The sequence below is a fragment of the Peromyscus eremicus genome, chromosome 20 (genome assembly GCF_949786415.1).
Source record: "Peromyscus eremicus chromosome 20, PerEre_H2_v1, whole genome shotgun sequence".
Classification (NCBI taxonomy): domain Eukaryota; kingdom Metazoa; phylum Chordata; class Mammalia; order Rodentia; family Cricetidae; genus Peromyscus; species Peromyscus eremicus.
Genome location: NC_081436.1, coordinates 66,189,521 through 66,210,810, shown reverse-complemented (window position 1 = coordinate 66,210,810; position 21,290 = coordinate 66,189,521). Strand labels below are relative to the sequence as shown.

Sequence of the window (21,290 nt, the reverse complement as noted above, 5' to 3'; positions counted from 1 at the left end):
TCCATGTATGTCAGAGGCTGAATGAGCAACAAAGGCCAGGTTAATCGCCTTGAGATTTGCCAGGTCCTCTGGGTCTATAGGGCTATATAGCTGATAGGTGTCCTGGAAAGCTGAAGGCGATTCATCTGCTTCCAGTTTCATATCTGCTAACTTAGATATGTTAGTGGGCTTTTGGGATGCCATTTCGTCCCTTCCAACAGAACCTGGTGGTATTCACTGGGTGACCTCCTACCTTTCTCTGTGGTGTAGTCCCATTGGGGTCTCTGTCTTGGCAGACTGTTGTCAATTGCATTTACCCTCAGGTTATCAGCCACTGAAGCTGTTTCGGGGAGTGCTTCAGCTGCTTTTGTGAGAATCTATTCCCTTTCTTCAGTAGTAAAAAGGGTATGGAGAATCTGCTGTCGTCTCACGTGGGGAGATAATTGAATGAGAGCGAATCCATTAGAGAAATTAAGGAATCAGGGTTAGTACTGAAAAGGGGCTTCTGAATCTTATAGAGAATCTTGTAGAGATCTGTAGTGGAGAAAGGGACATACAAGTAGTGATTTTTAGTGAAAAGCTATAGAGGAGCAAGGACCAAAGGAGATGCCACCCTAGAACCAGAATTGGAGGAGGAGTAGGGAGGGCTATATTGGGACCCCTGGCTTGTGTGTGGAGGGGAAAAGACATGAGGAGGTAGGGAAGAGCTGGGGGGAGGTAGGGGGAAGTAGGGAAGAGCTAGGGGGAGGTAGGGAAGAGCTGGGGGGAGGTAGGGGGAGGTAGGGAAGAGCTGGGGGAGATGGGGGTAGGGAAGAGCTGGGGGAGGTAGGGAAGAGCTAGGGGGAGGTAGGGGGAGGTAGGAAAGAGCTGGGGGAGATGGGGGAGATAGGGAAGAGCTGGAGGGAAAAGATGGGGAAGTAGGGAAGAGCTGGGGGAGGTAGGGAAGAGCTGGGGTGGGGGTAATGGGGGAGGTAGGAAAGCTAGGGGGAGGTAGGGGGAGGTAGGGAAGAGCTGGGGGAGAAAAGATGGGGAGGTAGGGAAGAACTAGGTGGTGGGGTAGGAGTAGATGTGGATGGGGGGCAGTGAGGCTATGATGGTGGGACTAGGGCGGTAAAGGTGGAGGCTGAGGTGAGGAGGGGATAGAGTGGTAAAGTTATATATGGAAGGAGGAGGGATTCTTCCTTCTACGAATTCTGCAAAAAGGTTTTCAGAGGGCTCCTGCATCTCTGCTACAGACCCTTAGAGAACCAATCTGCCGACAATCAGGGCTTGGCCACCTTGCCCATTATGAACCATACAGACCTTCGTGAGGGGCGAGGGGTTGGAAGTTGCTTCAGCCCAAGGCAAAATGTGTCAATCCAATTTGATCTAGGTAGCCATGATTACCAAGGGTGACATCTGAGAATCAAAAGTGCCCTGGGAGGGCCAGTCAACCCCGAATGTGGGCCATTCAGTTTCACAGAATGTTCAGAGGCAACTCTTAGTGAGAGGATAATCATAATCCTCCTTGACTAGAGGGGGCTAAATTTGTCAGAATTTTTTAAAACACAGGTAGAGGGCTGTCAGGCTTATTATCTATTCTGTCTGTCTGTTTAGTCACCCCAAGTCCAAATAAGCCAATTAACACAGAAAGTAAAATGACAGAACAGAAACAGTAAACATGAAGCCAAAGACAAGACAAAAAAAAGGGACATGAAACCAGACCTCAGGTGGATGGTGCTACGTCTCGCTCTTTGTCCTGAGCGGGAGAATATTGAGGTTCCATTGAACACCCTCACATCCTAGATCAGGATCTCAACAGACCAGACTATGGCTTACCAGGGAGGTCTCTAGAGGCTTACTGCTTTTCTTGTACAGCAGTTCACTCTGATAGTCCCTGAAACTGAAAGCACGCCTCAGAGTCTTGGAACCTCTCAAGATGCGCACTTCCTGAGGTGACCCTTCAGCCCTGGATTTCTGGAGTGAGGGTCCAGCTTTAGAATTTGGATGGATGATCTGATCTTGATATGATCTTGCTGAGGCCTCCAGAAAATGTTAATCCCATTGGGCAAGGATACGACCACTAGCACAATTTTGAGCCAAATTTGAAGCAAGCTTGGTTTTTATTGGGGTGTACACAGGAACTGGCTAGCAACTCCTCCTAAGTCCAGTTAAAGAGACCAGGCCTTAGTCTATTTCTTGGGCCCCTTTTAAGGAGTAAAATTATGAGTAATTGCAAAACAGGTTTACAGAATAGAGATGATGGAGTGATAAGAAAATAGAGAAAAATCTCAAAACCACATATGGTCTCCATGTGGAGTGGGGGTAGGGAGGGTCACGATATTCTCAAAAAAACAAGTTAAGGTCATAGGTTGGGGCATGTCAGACTCCAGGAAACAGACTTGAAAGCAGCAACTCAGCTTTTATGGTAAATGGAAACTTATTTTTAACAATACAGCATAATGGCTCCTTCCTTAAAATGGAGTCAGGCAAGTTCCTCAACTCAGCTGTCACTTTCTTATTGAGATGTGTCCATGTACACAGATAATGGCATAACTGAGGCTTCTTATGTCCTGGAGATGCTGGTGTTCAGAAAAATCTGCAGGTCTTTATGAAACCCATTGAGTAGATCCTGATCAGCATTTAAGTAGAGGGCTAGAGAGATGGCTCAGTTGTTGCTGGCCACTCTTCCAGAGGACTTCAGTTTGATTCTTATCACCTATACAGTAGCTCATGACCAACTTGTAACTCCAGTCCCAGGGAATCCAATGCCCTTTTCTGGTCTCCACAGGCATAGACATACATGCAGGCAAAACACCTATACATATAAAACAAAAATGAGGAAAAATGAAGCAGAATGAAAAACCACCAAAGTAGGTGTCAAAGGACATATTACAGTTTAGTTAAAGATTTTAATTGCTCTTATTTTCTAGAATTGGGAACACTTATTCTGTAAAGTAGGACAGATGCTCCGATAAACTGAAGAGTATAGGTCCATTTTAATGGAGATTAAAGGGTGGGGAGAAAGCAGAAACAAAGAATAGAAAGATTATCACAGAATTATGCTCCTTTAAGATAAAGATAAGGAAACAGAAGCATAGACATAACTTATTGTTGATATTAGGTTGCTTCAACTTACTTCCTTATAGGATTAGATAGAAAGAACTTCTCTATGAAATTGGCCTGTTTGGCACATTTTGCATTTTTGTAATCTCTAATCCCAGTTTCTTAAATCAGATAAATACCTTGGTTTCTACTTGGTGACAGAAACTCCTTTGGTTTGAGTGACTCCATCCTGACTTTTAGCCTGCTCTATTGGGACCTGAGGCAAGAGCTCAGTTGAAAACAATGGCCTGCTGTACTTTTTATTTAATGAGGGTTGCAATTATTTTATAAGGCTTTTGTTTAAATGGTGTGTGTGTGTGTGTGTGTGTGTGTGTGTGTGTGTGTGTGAAAGAGAGAGAGAGGGGTGGGAGGGGAGGGGAGGGGAGGGGAGGGTGAATTGGAAATGCTTTGTTACCAACTCTAGTCAGCTAGTCCTGTGCTGTGACCACATGACTGAGAAAGCATCTTAAAGGAGAAGGAATTTCCTCTGGCTCACACTTTGTGAATGCAGCCTGTCATGGTGGGGAAGGCAGGCAGCAGAGCATATCAAGGCAGCAAGCAATCACGTCTCTATGGACTGGGAAGCAGAAAGAAGACATGAAGCTAGCTAAAAACCTCAGAGGTCCACTTCCTCCAGTGAGCTCCATCTCCTAAAGGTTCCATATTTTCCTAAAACAGCACTACCAGCTAGAGACCAAGTATTAATATATAAAACACAAGCTTCTTGAGCGGGACATTTTACATGTAAACCATAACACCATGCTTTTGAAAAGGGACTCAAATCGGAGTGAACAATCGGAATCTAGTACTATGATTAGGATATTTTGGTGACCGAAGTGAAGATACTCACACTTGTGTCCTGACACTTGTGTCAGCTTCGTTTTTCATTGTCCCAGCACAAGAGTGACTCTGTGACACTTACCAGCACCACAGGCTCAAGCTGTAAAAGGCAGCTGCCATCTTGTGTTAAATCATGGCCTACACTCCAAGATTGGAATACTAAGTCTTTTGTAAGGATTTATGAGTTTAAATGATGCTTAAGCAGGGGATTTTAAGGGGGTGGTAATTAAGGAGCAGTGGTCTCCAATAATTCCAGATGGCTACCATTTAACTTTGTTTGGGTGCATACAGAGAAAAAGAAAGTCCCAAGCTCTAGAAGATAGTATCAAAAATACTTTCTGCTAATTTTTTCTGCTTTTCTGAAATGGGCCTAATTGCAAACACTCTGTTGTTTAGAACCAGCCATGTATCTGATGATGGCTGTAATTTTTGTCTGCCTGTGGACAGAGGATCAAGGTCCTCACGCACCAATGATTGACTATCTGGATTCTGTTCCAAGCGTAGACTCTCTAACGTGGAATTATTCGACATCTGTATTCTTCAACCATCTTTCTAGCCCAACTCATAACCCTCACCTCATCCATTCTTATCTCCAACCTCTGAGCCTTAATAAAGGCCTAATACTTTTCTTTAATGTTTTGATTAAATGGAAATCATGAATTATTTGCATGTGTGTTAACATTTTTTGTTCTTAGCCAAATTGCTTGAGAGAGGATAAAAGGGTTATATTGTCAGTAAAACAAAGGATATTTAGTCATGAGACTCTTGAAAGACTAGGAGGGAATATGGTTGATGCCTTCAAATATTGACAGACTCCATTAGAGGGCTCTAATGCTACCTGTGTATGCCAAAGGTTATAAGAAGACAGCAGATGAAGGGTAGAGGAGGCAGTCTCTAGCCCATAACAACCAGCCTCTAGCAGCTGAACTCTGACCAGAAAACTGAACCAACTCTCAAAGATAGTGGATTCTCTGTGCTTCAGAAGGTCCCCAAGTTGGCTTGAGGGCTCACTCTCAGGTGATGCTGGGTGTTCCTAGATATTAAAAACAAGTGAGTCAAGATTTTAGAGAATAGAAAAAGAGAAAAATATTTCCAGAAAAAGTGTGATGGGAAAGAACTATGTCATTTTGTAGAGGACCTGCTTCCAGTGTCTGAAGCAGGAATCTTGACCATCGGCTTTGGGACTCATCTGTTGCATGTTTATGGCAATGAACACGCTCTAATAAGGTGAACTAACATTGAACCTCTCGCTCCTTGTCTACTTAGGGTCATTGGTTTCCTGGAAGCTATTGTTTGCATAAAATTTGGACAAGATCTCTTCTCCAAGACCCAGATACTCTATGTTGTATTTTGGCTTCTTTGTGTGGTAAGTCATTACTCTCACACCGCAGAATGTTAGCTGAACTTCCTAGCTATCTTTAAGGAAACTAAAATACAAAAATAAGATTCTCTTGTACACTAAGTTTCCTTAGAAGTTCATAGACATTTTCTTAATAACTTAAGATTGGGCACTAGTCTAAACGTTTAAGACTAAAATACAGCCATACAGCAGCTTCAATGGGTCACCTTGGCCATTTCCAAATAGATGCCCTCATCAGGTACACCACCTATGTGATTTCTTTGCTTCTGGGAATGTGTCTACATGAGGTAAACTAGTAAGGACTTTGAGGAAGCAACAAGGACATTTTTCATGCCCTCTCCTTCATCCTATCACTGTGACTTTTATAGTATAACATACATGGGTTTATATACAACTTGGCATCACAGAGTAGGTTTTGGAAGCAATCAGACCACAGGTGTTTTGCTTTGTAGGCCACACTTCTACCCCAGAGAGGGACCTACTCTGAAGAGAAGAGTTTAGTGGGGCATCAACCTAGAGCTCCATCCTTTTATTTCTGTCCTTTATTCTTACCTCTGAAACTGAAATGTTGGAATGTTGGCTAGCTTGATTATATTCAGGTCTTGTGCAGAAACCACGCCTGCTGGGAGTTCATGAGTAGTGGTCTATCATGTCCAGAGACTGTTTCATTCATGCTTCCCTGACCTTAGACTTCACATTTTTATAATTTCTTTGAATTGCTGCCCACCCATCGCAAGTAGTTGTCATACCTGTCAAGTCTCTTTTGCTCTATAGCATTCCTTATGTCTCTAGCTCATCCTCCCTTGCAGTTTGAGGGAGAAAGCAGCTCTTCTGTCCTATAGATTTTCTTACTGTCTTCCCAATTTCATCCTCTCTTGGAATAAGACACATTTTTGATTTTCTATAAGGTATTTTTGTTTTATTTTGTTTGTTATTTTTGCAATGTCTATTTTTAGGGTTGTAGGTTTGAAATGCCAACTACACCAGCACCTTTCACCAGCTCCTTGATCTTGAGCAGTAACAGGGAATGAGTATCTCCAACGTAATTAAAGTACGGAATTAATAATTAATTAAAGTACAGAATTAATTATATTTTTTCTATCCTAGTAAGATTAGAAGAAAGAGTTGGGGGCATTAGGTGTATGTGATGTTTTGCTTCTGATTTTCTTGGATTGTTCTCTGACATGGTCACTTCAGGTTTGTACTGGAATATGATCTGCTACATGGGTAGAGGGCTGCTTACCTTACCTGCTACAGGAGAGCCATGGGACCACAGCAGGATAAGCCAGAGTGCCCCCCAGATATGGTAGAGGATACTTCTTACCACAGTACATCATGAGCAGGTCACACATGAAGCAGGTTGTTCTAGTCCTAACCCATGTAATGGAATTGATTTTGTTTATATCCTCCTTTCACAATATTGAACTTTGTGAGTATAAAGAAGCTTGATCATCCTTTTGCCATCATTGTCATGAGCACAGAACCTGGCATATAGGAATCTCAGCAAGTATGTAAAGAATGAGTTGGAGAGGCAGAGACTACAGATATCCAGGCCAAGGGATCAGCTTGTACAGACATGGGACTGTGAAAGCAAAGAGGGAACACTGGAGAGGATAGGAGTTGCCTGTATAGGAAGGGCTATGCATACTTATAGTTGAGTCTTCTAGGAGTTGTAAGTGAGAAAGGAATGTAGTCTGATTTTTGTCACAGAGAAGCACTGTGCAGGATGGGGTCTCTAGGAAGAATGTTAAATTAGAGTATATTGTTTGGTCCTAATTGACAAGTGACAGGTAGAAGCAAAGCAGAATCATTGGAGAGCAAAGAAAGGACTAGCTAGGTTTGTTAGTTGTTCTAGAGATGTTTGCATAGGACACTTGCCCTGTCATTACCCAGAATGGACTTGAAGATAACTCTGGTGTTTCTAGATTGTGGTAGTAACAGGGCCCATGAGAGCAGCCTATAGCAGTTCTGAGTTGAGGTTAAATTTTTAGATGAAGATATTCTATCTCATCATCTGCTTCGCTGAATTCTTCATCTGCTCAGTAACATTGGATAAGGCTTGCTGAGGGGTGACCTGACCCAAGCTGTCCCTGTGTAGGACCAGGAGAAGCCATGAGATTATAGGAAGAGTTAGAAGACACTCCATAGGGACTTGAGATGCTGGCCAAAGATAGGATTCCCTGGAGTAGCTGGATTTAAGAGGCCAAGTAGGGCTTTTGTGACAGCCATAAGATGACAGTGAGACTCTGAAGAGGGCGGAGTCCCTGACTGACATCATCAGGCATGACACATGGAGAGGACTCTGTGTAAGATGAATCTTAAAAGGTCTTATTAATAAAAAACCCAGAGCCAGATATTGGAATGAAAACTGAGAGATCAGAGAAGCAGAAAGAAGCCAGCCATGTTCTTACCGCTAGGAAATCCTCAGCCAAAGAGAGAGCCACTTCTTGTATACTCACGCCTATATGCCTTTCTGTTCTGCCATCTTACTTCCTCTCTCTACCCAGCTTCCCTTTTTTGCCCAGCTCTGTCACTTCCTGTCTGTCTGTACAGACCTCCAGACCTCTATGGTTAACTAGTGCTGGGAATTAAAGGTGTGTGCCACCACACCTGGCTCTGTTCCTAGTGTAGCCTTGAACTCACAGAGATCCCAATGAATCTCTGCCTCCTGAATGCTAGGATTAAAGGCATATGCTACCATTGCCTGACTTCTATGTTTAATATAGTAGCTGGCTTTTTCCTCTGATCCCCAGATAAGGTTTATTGTGGTGCACAAATAAAATATCACCATAACTCGGCTTGAAAAGAGGCCACTGAGCTGGTTAGCTTCCATTCTTGTAACAAATACCTGAAGTCAGTTAAAGAGAAAGGTTTATTTTGGCTCAAGGTTTATTGTTTTGGGGGCTTCAATCTACAATCATTTATCCCCATAGTGTTAGCCCAGTAAGAACAAAGCGTGCTTGTGTGATAGCCGAATGTGAAAGAAAAGGCTTTGGCATGTTCCTTTATATCAGCAACATTTGCTGAGTATCCTCTGAAGTCAGTGTCCTCCTAAGATCCCAAAAGAAAAGAGTCTCAGCACTCCCTTTGGTACCCTCTTCTTTACCAAGGACGTTGTGATATAGACATGGTAACAAGAGAACATGAAACCCAATCTATATGCTAACTAGCAGGTCTCTACATGATGGAGTTTTAAAGATGGGAAGGAGAGACTTATCAGCACCTTTCAGAGAAGCCGACTATGACCTAAGACCTTCTACTGGGCTCTGCTGTTTAGAGGTTCCTACCACCTCCCAGTTGCAACAAACTGTGAACCAAGGCTACCACAGACCTCTGGGAGACATTCAAAGCATAGCAAGTCCCTGCTGCTGCCTTGTGTGTTTCACAACCAAAAAGAATGGAAACAAATCCCAACACTTTTCATACCATGGCCTTTATTAAAGAGCATGAGACGATCATTATTCAATAAGAGAGCAGTAGGTTACACCATGCCTACCATAGTACTCAAGAAACAAAGGCCCTAATTCTTTCCTTTGCTTGGCAAGGCACCACATACAGAATTTGAGATTAATGTGGAAGCAAGCATCTCATGTGCTGCCTAATAAGGTTGTTGAATAGTCATCATACATTTTAATGTTTATTACCATAATTGTAAAGCCAAGATGGATTCTGCATGCTCACTACTGCCACATCCATGGGCACAGACTGCCTGGCTTTCATCCCACAGAGTTTTCAGTTCTCCCTCCCTCATTTCTCTTTAAACAAAATCCATGCAATTACTGTTTTAAATCCAGACCTTGACATTTTAAGTGGGTACTTGCCTGGATTTCCACAGGTATGATTGCAAATCCATAAATTACAAGCTTTTGTCTCCTGAACCAAGTAGAAAATGGGCCTCTAGGTAAAGTGGTACATTTGACAACCACATTAGGCCCTCTGTGTGGTGATCGTGATGATGAGCACCTTTCATTTGCCACCTGCCTGTATTTTCCTGGTCCTTCTGCAAAGCCAGCTCTGTCTGCTGATTCCTGTTGGAGAAAGCCCCAGATGCAGCCGGACAGCACAGGCTTGGAGATGAGAAAGGAAAGAATCTGACCTCTGGTGGTCATAATCTGCAATGGCAGGCCAGTGGCAGCATTACCTTCCTCCTCCCAGGCTCATTCCATAGCCAGTACTTTGGGAAGAGGTGCCTAAGCTCCTCCTCCCAGTGTTAAGCTTAGGACATCCTGTTGTGCCCTTATAACACCTAACACAATGGAGGCTCACACACACATGATACATTTCTACTTGTGGCTATTCTTTCCCTTCCATGAAAAATGGCAAATTTAATGTTGATGTATGTTATAAAATTTGGACAAGTATTAGAATATGCTGGAGGTTAGAAGCCATTTACATTTTGTAACTGTAATATATTCATTCACTGCATAGTTTTTGTTGTGAAGGAGTGTGAACTTCTCTTTAAAACTCCACCATGTAGAGACCTGCTGGTTTGCGTATGGATTGGGTTTCATGTTCTTTTGTCACCATGCCTCTGTCCCAGCCTCCTTGGTAAAGCAATGGGCAGCTAGCAGGAGCGCTGAGATTCTTTTCTTTTGGGTTCTTAGGAGAATGCTGACTTCAGAGACACTTAGCAAGTTGAGGACATGAAGGAATGGGCCAGAACTTAGGCTCCAGGCTATAGGGATAGGCTCACAATTCTGCTGCTCTTGTCTGTCTGCTGTTCTGTGAGGCATTGTTTTTCTCAGTGGTTGGAGGAGCTCCACAGAAGGATGGTGATAGGAAGATATAAAGACAATAAAACCAGTATCTGACTTGAGATCAATAACCTCTTTAAAACTAGGACCTGGTCTGTTCTAGTTTTTCCCCATGTCACCCAAGTCCCTGGAAGGCATTCACCGCTATTTTTCCTCTTCTGTTAAGTGGGAAGATTAAGAATCTCTAAAGTGGCCTTCTAGATCTAAAGCTCTGATTCTCAGAAAGAAGTAAAATTATTCTCTCAGGAAGAGAAAGTCCCACCATGATTTCATACCGGTCCCCATGGTTGGGATGAGATGATAGGTAGCGATGTAGGAAATAGTGTGAACTCTCTGGGTATTAGGGATGGCTTAGTATAAAGTGTTCTTGAGAATGGGCTGTTTTGTTTGATTGCTTTTGTTTACTTCACTCACTCTTTCTGGCCCCTCCTTTCCCCCTCATACCTCCTTTCTGCTGACCCTCTTGTTCCCTCTGCCCTTTGCTACTCAGTCTGGGAAGCCAAAGACTTTTCCTAAACTTAGTTTTTTGACACATTTTGAAATTTTGGATTCTCACTATCCATGAGAGATAGGTTTCATGTCCCCACCTCTGGGATACACAAATCCACTAGCTATCAAGTCCTACATTCTTGTTGACATTGTGCTTGTGTAGTGTATGCATATCCTCCTATAGCATTTAAAACATATGTATATAAAACATAAATACTGTGTAACTTGTTTTTTAGGGAAGGATGATGAGCATTTTAAAATCTTTATTTTCATACAAATACATTTTTTTTTTTCTCAAAAATTTCTAAACCAGTTTGTTGTCTCTGAGGATGGGAAATGTCTGCATGCAGTGGGCCAATAGTCTATACTTTTGTCCTTACACTGAAGTTTAACCTGTGATAGGGGCTTCTGGGTAGCCTCTCATCTCATGCAGGTTGTTACAAAGTATTTTCAGTCTCTTTGTTTTTCTGTCTACAAAAGCAACAGCAGCAGGGGTCAGAGTAGAGCAACTGGCTCTGAAAAGCCAGGGTGGTAAGCTCAGCATTGTTCTTCTTGCTCAGTCCACAGGGATGCCTTCCCAGGCATTGTTACAATGAGGCTGAATGAGACTTTTCTGTTCAGAAGTTCTCTTTCTTTCTTTCTTTTTTTTTTTTTTTAATGTTTTGAATAGATTTTTGAGTTTTATTGAAATCTTACATGAACAAGAAATTGGAAATACAATCACATCAAAGAACAAATTGTCATGGCTTTGACGTTTAAGCCAAACAAATTTTGTAGGGCAGATTTCAAAAAGGTGTGAAGTTATAACAATTTAAAAACACAGTTAACCTGCTTCTAGGAATGCAAAACATACAGTCATAGGTTATTTAATATAAGGAAACTTAAATCTGTTTGCTTTAATTTCTTAAAACTACTAAGACAGAGCACTAGCTTGTACTGGGGTTCCCAACCCATCGCTCAGCAGCCGCTTCAACAAGGTGGTGACTATTCTGGTAACTATGGTTACAACAATGACAACCAAGAATTTTATCAGTATACTTATGGGCAATAGTGGAAATAGACAAGTGAGGGTTTGAAAAACGATACTGGCAAGATATGATTGGCTCTAGATCTACATTCTTCAAAACAAAATTGGCTTAACTGTTTCATCTTTAAGTAGCAGTTTGCTGCCATTTGTATTCAGCTGAAGAAATCACTATGTGTGTATACTCAAGTCTTTTTATTTTTCTTCTTTTCTAAATGCTCTTGGACATTACTGGGCTTGCAGAGTTCCCTTATTCTGGGGTTACAATGCTTTTATCGTTCCAGGCTTCATTTAAGCTTCAGAACAAACTGTTAAATCATGATTTTGCAGAACCTTTGGTTTGGACAGTTCTGTTTTTTTGGATTTGGAATAGATTACATAGGAGTATGAAGTATGCTGTAAATAAAAGTTCTCTTTCTTAAGCTGAGTTTGTGGACTTCTTAGCAGTGGATGCCAGGTAGAGCCATTTGTCTGGTCTCACCATAGCCCTTCTTACAAATGGAGTATCTATGACCTGCCCAACCAGTCCACCAAACCCGTTCCTGCTCATCTCTGACTGTCCCATCTCAGCCACATCCAACCGTTTTGAAGCCTTGCCCTGAAGACAGATGGCAGAAAGGCACTGAGCTATCTTCTGGATTCTCCCAGGATCCCAGTTTCTGGAAAGTGAAGTGTGTGTGCACTGTCAATTATAAAGGGGCTTTGTGTCTTTTTGTCTTCCAGGCCTTCACCACGTTCCTGTGTCTGTACGGCATGGTTTGGTATGCAGAGCACTATGGCCACCGGGAAAAGGTAGAGCGGAAACAGAGGTGGCCTCCATTTAAAAGACCCAGCGGGTAGCGCAAACACACAGAGGGAGAGAGATAGCATAGTAACCTTAGGGAGTGATGCCAGTCCTGCCATATAGGAACGTAACATGTCAGAAGGTGCCCCTGTTACACAGCTGTGCTTGCTTGTGGCTGGCCTGGTCAGTATCTTTATCCTCCTTTTGCAAGGGGTTTAAATCTTAGTTATTTAAATAAAATTTTAAAAATTAGCTAAAACAAGTGTAGAAGCAGGAAACCCCTGAACCCGTTCTCAAGGTTGTCTTATATTCTGACTCTTTTGCCTTTTCAGACCTTTTTATGTGTCCCACTCCAGGCCCCCCACCTACATTGCCTGCTTCTTACTGTTAAAGTAGAGAATGGTTTGAGTGGGTTTTAACACTAGAGTAGTTCTGGGGATTATTGTGTTTGGTGTGTGTGTGTGTGTGTGTGTGTGTGTGTGTGTGTGTGTGTTGATGTGTGGGATTGTTTATGTGTGTAGGAGGGTGTCAGGGAGGGTGTCAGGGAGGATGTGGGTGGGGGAAACTTTTATGTGCAGGCCAGAGGCTAACTTCAGATATCATTCCTCTCTGTGTACTTGTCCATTGTTATTTTTTATTTTTATTTTTTAGCAGTCCCTCTCACTGGTTATAATAAGCATGAGCCACTGTACCAGGCTCTTTGATTTGGGTTCTGGAGATTGAACTTAGGACTTTACTGACTGAGCTATCTCTCCAGTCCTGTCTTTGTTTAAATAGAGATAATGCTGTCATCCTTCATTCATAACTTTGAGCTTGGATATCTGTATATGTATGTGATATCATAATCAAACCTAGGGCCTTGTCCATGCTGTATCCCAGCCTCAGAGCTAATGCTTTCTAGAAGGTTGATTCTGTGTGTTCTGGCAGAAGATCACAGGCTTTCTAGCTGAGAAATACAGGGTGAACCTTTTCACACTCAGCCTGCCCCCCCCCCCCCCTTTCATCCTGCCATTCTTCTCAGGACTGACCTAAAGCTTACCCATTAAACCTGTGTCTCTCTCTAGACCTATTCAGAGTGTGAAGATGGCACTTACAGTCCAGAGATCTCCTGGCATCATGGGAAAGGCTCAAAAGGTAACAACTGTCTTGCTCACTGTTTAAAGCTTTATTGAGTCCTCTGCACCTCAGACCTACTATGGAGACTTAGGGTCAGTGTTCATCCTCTGAGCTTCAGTGGAGACATTGAAGAGTCTCAACCTACTTATCACATCTCTTCTGTTTACTAAGAAACACATGGTTCTCCAATATCTAGCCAGAAGCTTGCCTTGTGAGATGAGGCTACAAACTGGGTTCTGCTTTCCTCGGGCAGGAAGTTCTACACTGCCTCAAGCCTCATGGTGGGAGCACTACCCCTCTTGACTTTTATAGTGGGTGAAAATGCTTAGAGAGTGCTGTGTGCCCCTGAGAGAAGGCCTTTCAGAAGAGGTTGCTGAATGTGATGGTTTTTATTCTGGAAGCAGAGCTGTGTGAACGGGACCTTTACCTGGCCTCTCTCTGGGAAGCATTTTGTAATGATCTAGGGTGACTGGGTTATTTGAAAAATTTAAATTTATGAAACATTGACAGTGAAGAGGCTCCACTGGCCAGTACTTTTTAGTTCTTGTCAAAACCAAGAAGCATGGCTGAGGGAAGCAAACTGTGAGTCTGAGAGACTGAGCTTGATGTGGCCTGTGGTAAAGAAGACTTGTGAGTTCTTTAGAAATTGTGCCGAGAGGTGACCCTGGGGAGCTGGTGGCTAGGAACTCTGCTTAGTTCCCTGCCACCCTGTAGACTGTTGTCATGTGTGGGCAAAGGGAGTCATCAGACCAACCTCATCTGGTTCCATGCAGTTGCATATCAGCCCTGGACACTCTTGGTTTCCCAGTAGAAAGGATTCATGAGTGGAAGAGATACCTCTTATGAAGAATAGTTTAAAAAAAAAAATCAGAAAATTTTGGACTGTGACAAATGATACTTAGAATGAAGACAAGACTCTGGGTCTTTGGGGAGTGGGAGTAAATGGCTGTCTTTGGTAGATATTTCTCATGAAACTGAACCAGAACTCTGTGGGAGAGAGGGAGTTTGTGCTTAGCCACTGCTGTAGAGACTGGCCACAGGCCCTATCAAAGGAAAGAGTCAGCCCAATGTTACAATGTCACCTCAGGCTCCCACTCATGAGCAGCAGGCTTGTAAAGTTGTTGACCTTTCTGCTAATAGTCTTAATTTTATGAAGTCAAGAATCTGTTCCAACTGAGAGCTTACAAAGCCTGTTTAACAGTTCACTGTGTACAGCTTGGGGGATCTGTACTGTTGTTGTGAGCATAGGATGGATACTGATGTTGTCCCTTGTTTGTGCTCACCCTTCTGGTCCTCATGACTGTGCTGTGTCCAGTCTATTTTACATACTGCCAGAGTAAAAATTCCTCGGGGCCCAGGCCTTATGATGCATTTGCCTTGTATACATGAGGCACAGCCAGACTCTGTCAGGTTCACGTGGCCTTAATTTATCAATGAGGCCACTAGAGGGAGAGCAAGTGTCAGTTGGCTCAAATCAGTGTTGGGTAAGAGCTGGCTTCTAGATGGCAGGCTAGGGCAGGCTGGAAAGGGAGAACCACAGATCCCAGAAGCCAGCCGCAAAGCCCAAAGGCCCCTGGTGATGATGTGTTGGCTTCCTTTGGGCAGGTTCTGAAGACAGCCCACCCAAGCATTCAAGCAACAGTGAAAGCCATTCTTCCAGAAGAAGGAACCGGCATTCCAAGTCCAAAGTCACCAATGGAGTTGGAAAGAAATGAAGAAGCCTAGTTAATGTCAGATGTTCCAGAGAGTGCTTAGACCTGAGAGGGCAACAGAACATCTTCGGATCTTCCTATGTGGAGATCAAAATGTACAGAACATACAGAAGGGGGCTTTGGGGATCATGATATGAGATTATAAGTCTTGGCTTCCATAGCCCTGAACACACATTAGGCTGGCCATGACTTGGGGTTCTTTGCCAACAGGAGATGTCTCCTAACTTCAGCACATGGCCTGTGGTTGCTGGTAGCTATACAGTGTGCTGGAAGGACAGGATAGCTGTTTGCCAGCAATGGCTCTGTGCTCATGTGTCTTGTGGACGCTGTATAAATATCTTAATTCAGATGATTTAACCAATTGGTTAATGAACTGCTCACTGGGTTTTATTTTTATGAATCTGCCTTTCCATTTGATTGATTGTTTAAGTTCAGTTTGCTTTTCCATCTTTTACTTCCTGTTGTCAAGTTAGAATGCTTAAAAGCTTCCAGAATCCATTGCTGAAATTGGGGTTCCTTCTAGGGAAACAAAGAGTGGGGGGAGCTTTTGTGTCCCTGCTTAGCATACTCAGTCCCTAGCCACATGACATATGACCAGCAGCCTAAGTTTGAAGGAGGCTGGCTGCTTGCACTGGAGTCTCAGATTGGAACCTGTTTTGTTCCATTCCAAACGCTGTTTGTCCAGACTGAGTGCACAAAAGCGACCCTGCCAGAGGAGCTGGGGCACTGCAGCTCCTCTCCTGCCAGGTGCCTTTCCCATGGGCTTGGTTTTCCTTCTATGGTTTGTTGCCTACTTTGTCTTTCTGTCTCATGTGAGGTGCTAGTGAGTATTAATTAACTTTCATCTGTGCCATGCTCTCCTAGAACATTCTCCCACCCTGGATCCTTGTTTTAAATAAACCGGTTCACACGAAAGTCTCCTCAAATATCTGTCTGTTAGAATGGCATTTCTTCATTATCTTTTTGGTCTTTCAACTGTTTATAAGCAAGCTTGTATTTTACAACTGACTTTAGGATAATACATATGTATATGTGTTCTATATGCTGAAGAAAAAAAAGAAACATTATTTTTAAAGGGCTTATGATATATGTCCTAGTCTGAATCTTCCAGAGTAATCCACAGGAAGTGGAAGTGTAGCCATTGTCTGTCACTATGGTCATGCTGACCAAGTTGGATTTTCTTCTTCAAACAAGTGGCCTGTACAGATACAAACCTACTAGCCCTTTCCCTTATTTCCTGGAGCACAATGATTTCTGCATCTTTGCTGTCTTAAAGGAAATCTTTGAACTATAGAAGTTATGTTTTCCTTCTTTTGAAAAAGAATTCTCAGATGAGAGGGTTAAATGAGTCATAAACAGCCAAGGTCACAGTTAGTGCCCTGAGTGACCACTTGATCTGGAGTCACCTACAGACATGCCTCTTCAGCCAGACTGTTCTGAGAAGATCAGCAGCAGCAGCTAGCCCACACTGGGAATCCAGGGCAGGCCATAGCTCTCAGCTTCCCCACCGCGTCCCATGAATGTGTTCAAAGGGGGGCAGAGCAGTGCATGCTGCATATACTACCTGTCATTCCCCATCCCTTCTTTCATAGTTTTGGAATTGAACCCAGGGCCTCTTGTGTGCTAGACAAGAGCTCTGCCTCTGAGCTTTGGCCTTCTCTCACATTCCATCAAACAAGCTTTTATGAATATAGTTATGACTTTAAAGCATCCCTCTGCTTTGCAGATTGGTGAGTTTGTTTTGTTTCTGTGCAATTTTGGTGAGCCCCAAAATTTGTATCCCTCTAATAGGTTCTATGTCAGGCCATTGAGGGTTTCCAAGGTCCTTCTCCAGAAGAGCTGGGTCTTGTGCTGTAGGACTCATGTAGTGGGTGGCCCAGCCCCTCTGAAGGGGCACATACCCATCTTCTACAACCAGACAGTTAAGTGCCTGTGGAGTTGATGGTGAATTTGACATTGCTGTGGTGTGCGTAAGAACCAAAGCACACATGCGTTAATGTTTCCTCTCTGGCTTTGTAGGAAACAGCTAGGAAAGCACGTTAAGTTCAAACTTTCTATTTCCCCCTTGAGTAAGTGCTCTTAGCTGCTGTAATGACCAAACCAACACTTTCCATGGCTGTTACCATTACTCCTCCACACCATACCACTGGTCCTGGCCTACATTTCCAGGTTGATGGAAGTAGAACACATGTTCCAGAGGCATCTTTCAGTGAGTGGTGACTATAAGTCACTTCATGACCCCCTTGGCAGATTGCTGTCTTTAAAGACACCACTGTTGAGGGTATAAAGCAGGAGGAAATTTTTTGTGTCTTTCTCCCTAATTCACACTGCACTGAGTGTCAGACTCTCTTTCCTTTTCATCATCCTTGGACCTTACAGGCCTCTCTGCCTTCCCTCTTGTTCCTTTCACCATTCTTAAAGAAGCCTTGATGACCTGCTCTCCCACCCATGCTCAGATGTTTCACTGCCCTGTTGAGCATTTTGATGATACCCAGCATCTGGTAAATGCCAGTCTTCACTGGGACTGCCCTGGAAATCAGGTTCTCACCCAAGAAAATAAAATTGCTTACATCAGTCCCAGTCTTCTTAGTCCCTACTCAGAAGCCACTTGCCTCAGAGCATCCTGAGAAATGATACCTGCTTTGTTAAGGCCTGCATTTTAAAATTGGATTTCTAGAATGTTTGGGTTACATTTCAAGGCCCTGACGGAGTGACTAGTTGGGAGGCTGGGTAGAGAAGAGAAGGCTTACTACTGGATGGGAAGCAAGAAGTGGGGCCTTTGGGAGCAGACTGAGTGTGTCCTCTAAACACTGTGTTTGACATCATTGGCTGTGCCCAGGGACTGTCATAGGACTGCTGGGCATATCACAGGTGAGTGTGACTTAACATCCAGAAATCCACAGGTGGACTATTGTGCCTCTATATTTCCTATTTCTCTGATGGAGAAAGGCCTCTGGTTCCTGCATCTCACCACCCAATGGAACACCTCTTTATGTGTATGCATGTTTCCATGATTACATTTGAGATTTGGTTCTTTCCAGTCAGTATTGGAATGACTGATACTGATGGGCCACAATCTTACTGCTCATCCGTAATTAAAGATGTAATTTTTACATTTTTTATTCTGAACTTTATGGTAAGATGGTCACAGGTAAGGCTGTAATATTTTTTTTTAGTTTTGCCCTTATGTAAACTTAAAGCAATTTGTTACCATGTATTGATTGTACAAAATAATGGGTTTCATTCTGACATTGTCATATGTGTGTATACAGGATACTTTGATCATATTCCCCATTACTCTTTTTTGTCTCCCCTGCCACCCAGATGGCCCCTTTTCTCTTCCCAAATAATTTAAAGGAACTATTATTGTCTACAAAAGAAGAAGAAAATAGCTGGACTTGAATTGTTTAGTTTGTAGGCATGCTGAGTTGTAAAATATCTTCCTTGTCTCTGATGTCCACTAAAAATGCCTTTGGTCCACTTTAAAAACGTCACCTGTGACTTTGTCTACCCTGCTATTACTTTACTTGCAATGTGTTGGATGGATTGAAAAAAAAGGGGGGGGGGAGCCCAAGAGTTTTCTATGTAGCCAAGCTGGCCATGAGTTCACAGAAGTCTTCTTATTTCAGCCTCCTGTGTGCTGTGCTTACAGGCATGTACCACCTCACCTGGCTTGTTGGGTAGAAATTTAAAGCTTCCTGACCTCTAAAGTGACATATGTTACCACACTCCCACATTGTTCAAAGGTTTACTATGGTCAAAGGTCCAGGTCCTGTCAAGGCTTCATGTAGCTCAGCTTAGCTTACAACTCTTTGTAATCTGGTATCTCAGTATTCATGTTGAAAGCTGGTCTTTTCGTTCAGTGTACCTTACTAGCTAGAGAAGTGGGTGTCAGGCCAGCTTCCTGCCTACAGTCCTAGCAAAGACTTCCAGACCCCCAGCATACTGCCTTCCTGTGGCGGAGAAGAGGATATTAGCACATCCCTTTCCCCCAGAGCCTAATAAAGACAGGAACATCACTGGGAAAATAGAATTTGCTAGAGGGCTTTGCTGCCCAACTGAGTCAACCAGCTTGGGGGTCTCCTTAGTTATCTGGACTCATGCTTACATATTGTAGTATGATCATGTTTTAATTACTGCATTTTCTTTGGTACTGAATGTTACATTGCTATTGAAACTATAAGGATTGTGGGCTCCAGTGGCATCCTGAGACAGCAGGAAGGTTTTCTTAATTACAGGCAGGACTACTGAACGCTCCCTTACTAGAAATATGTACTGTACTCCTGACTTCGCCCACTGCCATAACAAAGGGCTACTTGCATTTGCTGTCACCAGTCTGATTGCTCTATGCCACAGGCTGATGAGATCCTTTCTAGACAGGTACAACTGGGAAGGACTAAGTTATCTAGTTTGCCTGGATTTTTAGGATACCCTACCTTCTCAAAGAGTGGAAATACCTAGATCAGCTGCAGGAGAGTAAGTTTTGTAGCACCACAGAGAACAAGTCTTCAAGACAAAGACGCTAGGGACCTCTGAAATAACTTTGGATGTAGCTCTCAAAACCGCTATCTTCCCAACAACCTCCAGAGCACCGGGCTTGCTTCACTTGTGCACCAGAGTCATAGCCCTATTCCAGAGGAAAGGTTGTCCCAGATCTTCACATGTACATATGTTCTGTGAGTCCTGTCAGTTCAGTGGTATCTGGCTGTTTTCTGGAATGAGATGGCATGGAGCAGTTGAGCACTTGTCTGCAGGCACTGGGCCAAGAAGGAGCTGTCAGGTCAATCTAGGACCCTAAGGCTCTTGTTCCAGATGTCTGGACATAATGTTTATGTTCCTGTCCTGTTTCTCCATCACCTGACAGAGCTTACTTGTCTTTACCCATAGCACTCCTATCCAGTGTCATCGGATAGCAGATGACTGGTGGACAGTCAGATCTTTGGAGAATCACACTCTTTATGTACCCCTCCTCCATTCAAAGGGATTCAGATCTCAGGGCCTCTGGGGTTGCCCTCATTTGAGATGACCAAACTGCAAGAGTGGTACTGGCAATTAGGTTCTGTCCACAGCTTTAACGTCGCTTTGTGCCTATGATCTGAAGTGGGCTAAGATGCCATCCCTAGACCTAGTTCTGCCTCTCCACTGGAATTCTTTTTCTGGATGGTTGATGTAGGGTGTCAACCTCCAAGGCAGTTTGTTCCTGTTATTAGCTCCCTCTGCCTGTAGGAATGTGATTTACGATCTGGAGTGGCCCTGAAGCCCTCCCATCTGAAAAATAGCAAGTATGGGAAAGAATGTAACTTATACATAACAAATTCCTATGGTCAGCAATAATGGAATGGCTGGGGTGGGTTATTTTTTTTTAACGAGGGATGCATATGGCTTTAATTTGTAAGGGGCCCACCATATTTCTAGGAAGAACAGATAACAGTGCAATATCCTGCTGAGATACAGTGTTTTTCCAAAATGAAAAATAGCACTTCTTGGATGACTCACTAAATACTTTGAAGTACCCATTCTACACCAATGGGGAAGGGACAGTAGGTGGCAGTAACATTCTAATATTTGTAGGATTAGCTGTCTGGTGTAAGCACCCCTCCACCCCTTCCCCAGCTCCCAAATTTTACTTCCCAGGAGGTTTGGCTAGAATAGTTTTGTTTTCTTCTTTACTAGTTTGTTAGTGGAGATTCTGTTCAAGGATCATACTGCTGCTGTAAGCAGGAACAACAGCCACAAAGTTGTCCTGAGGCATGGTGGGTCAGCTCAGGCTTTGGTTTCACAAGCTGGGCAGCAGTGGCTCTTGACCAGCCGGGAAGGGAGGGAACCACTTGTTGCCATGTGTATTCCTGCTTCTGGGATCATCAGACCACAGAAGCTGGGGTAATGTTGGCTTTACTTATGTTGAGCATTTTCCCATTTAGCCCAGTCTTCTGGTTCAAAGAGGTATGTGAAAGCTGAAAAAACATGCAGAGCTCAAACTTCCCAGGCTACTGTCATAACAACCCATCTCAGCCAGAGCACCTATTAAAGTCAGTGTGCATCTGTTTTTCCTTGGTGTGGTCAGTGACTATGTTGACAGCAGAGCAGTGTGCATAATGTGCGTGTGAATATACTGCTTAAAATTACGAACATACACAGAATACTCCCA

At 43.3% G+C, this 21,290-nt stretch overlaps 1 protein-coding gene across 1 annotated transcript in view; it reads left to right on the top strand.

The window, feature by feature from the left end:
- Positions 1 to 18,643, top strand: part of Ptdss1 (phosphatidylserine synthase 1) — a 72,439-nt gene extending 53,796 nt beyond the window's left edge. Inside the window, exons 10-13 of the mRNA XM_059247699.1 lie at positions 5,170 to 5,269; positions 12,254 to 12,322; positions 13,379 to 13,448; positions 15,036 to 18,643. Coding sequence (XP_059103682.1) covers positions 5,170 to 5,269; positions 12,254 to 12,322; positions 13,379 to 13,448; positions 15,036 to 15,145 — 349 coding nt within the window. The 3' untranslated portion in view covers positions 15,146 to 18,643. The remainder of the gene's footprint in view (positions 1 to 5,169; positions 5,270 to 12,253; positions 12,323 to 13,378; positions 13,449 to 15,035) is intronic.
- Positions 18,644 to 21,290: the final 2,647 nt, after the last annotated feature.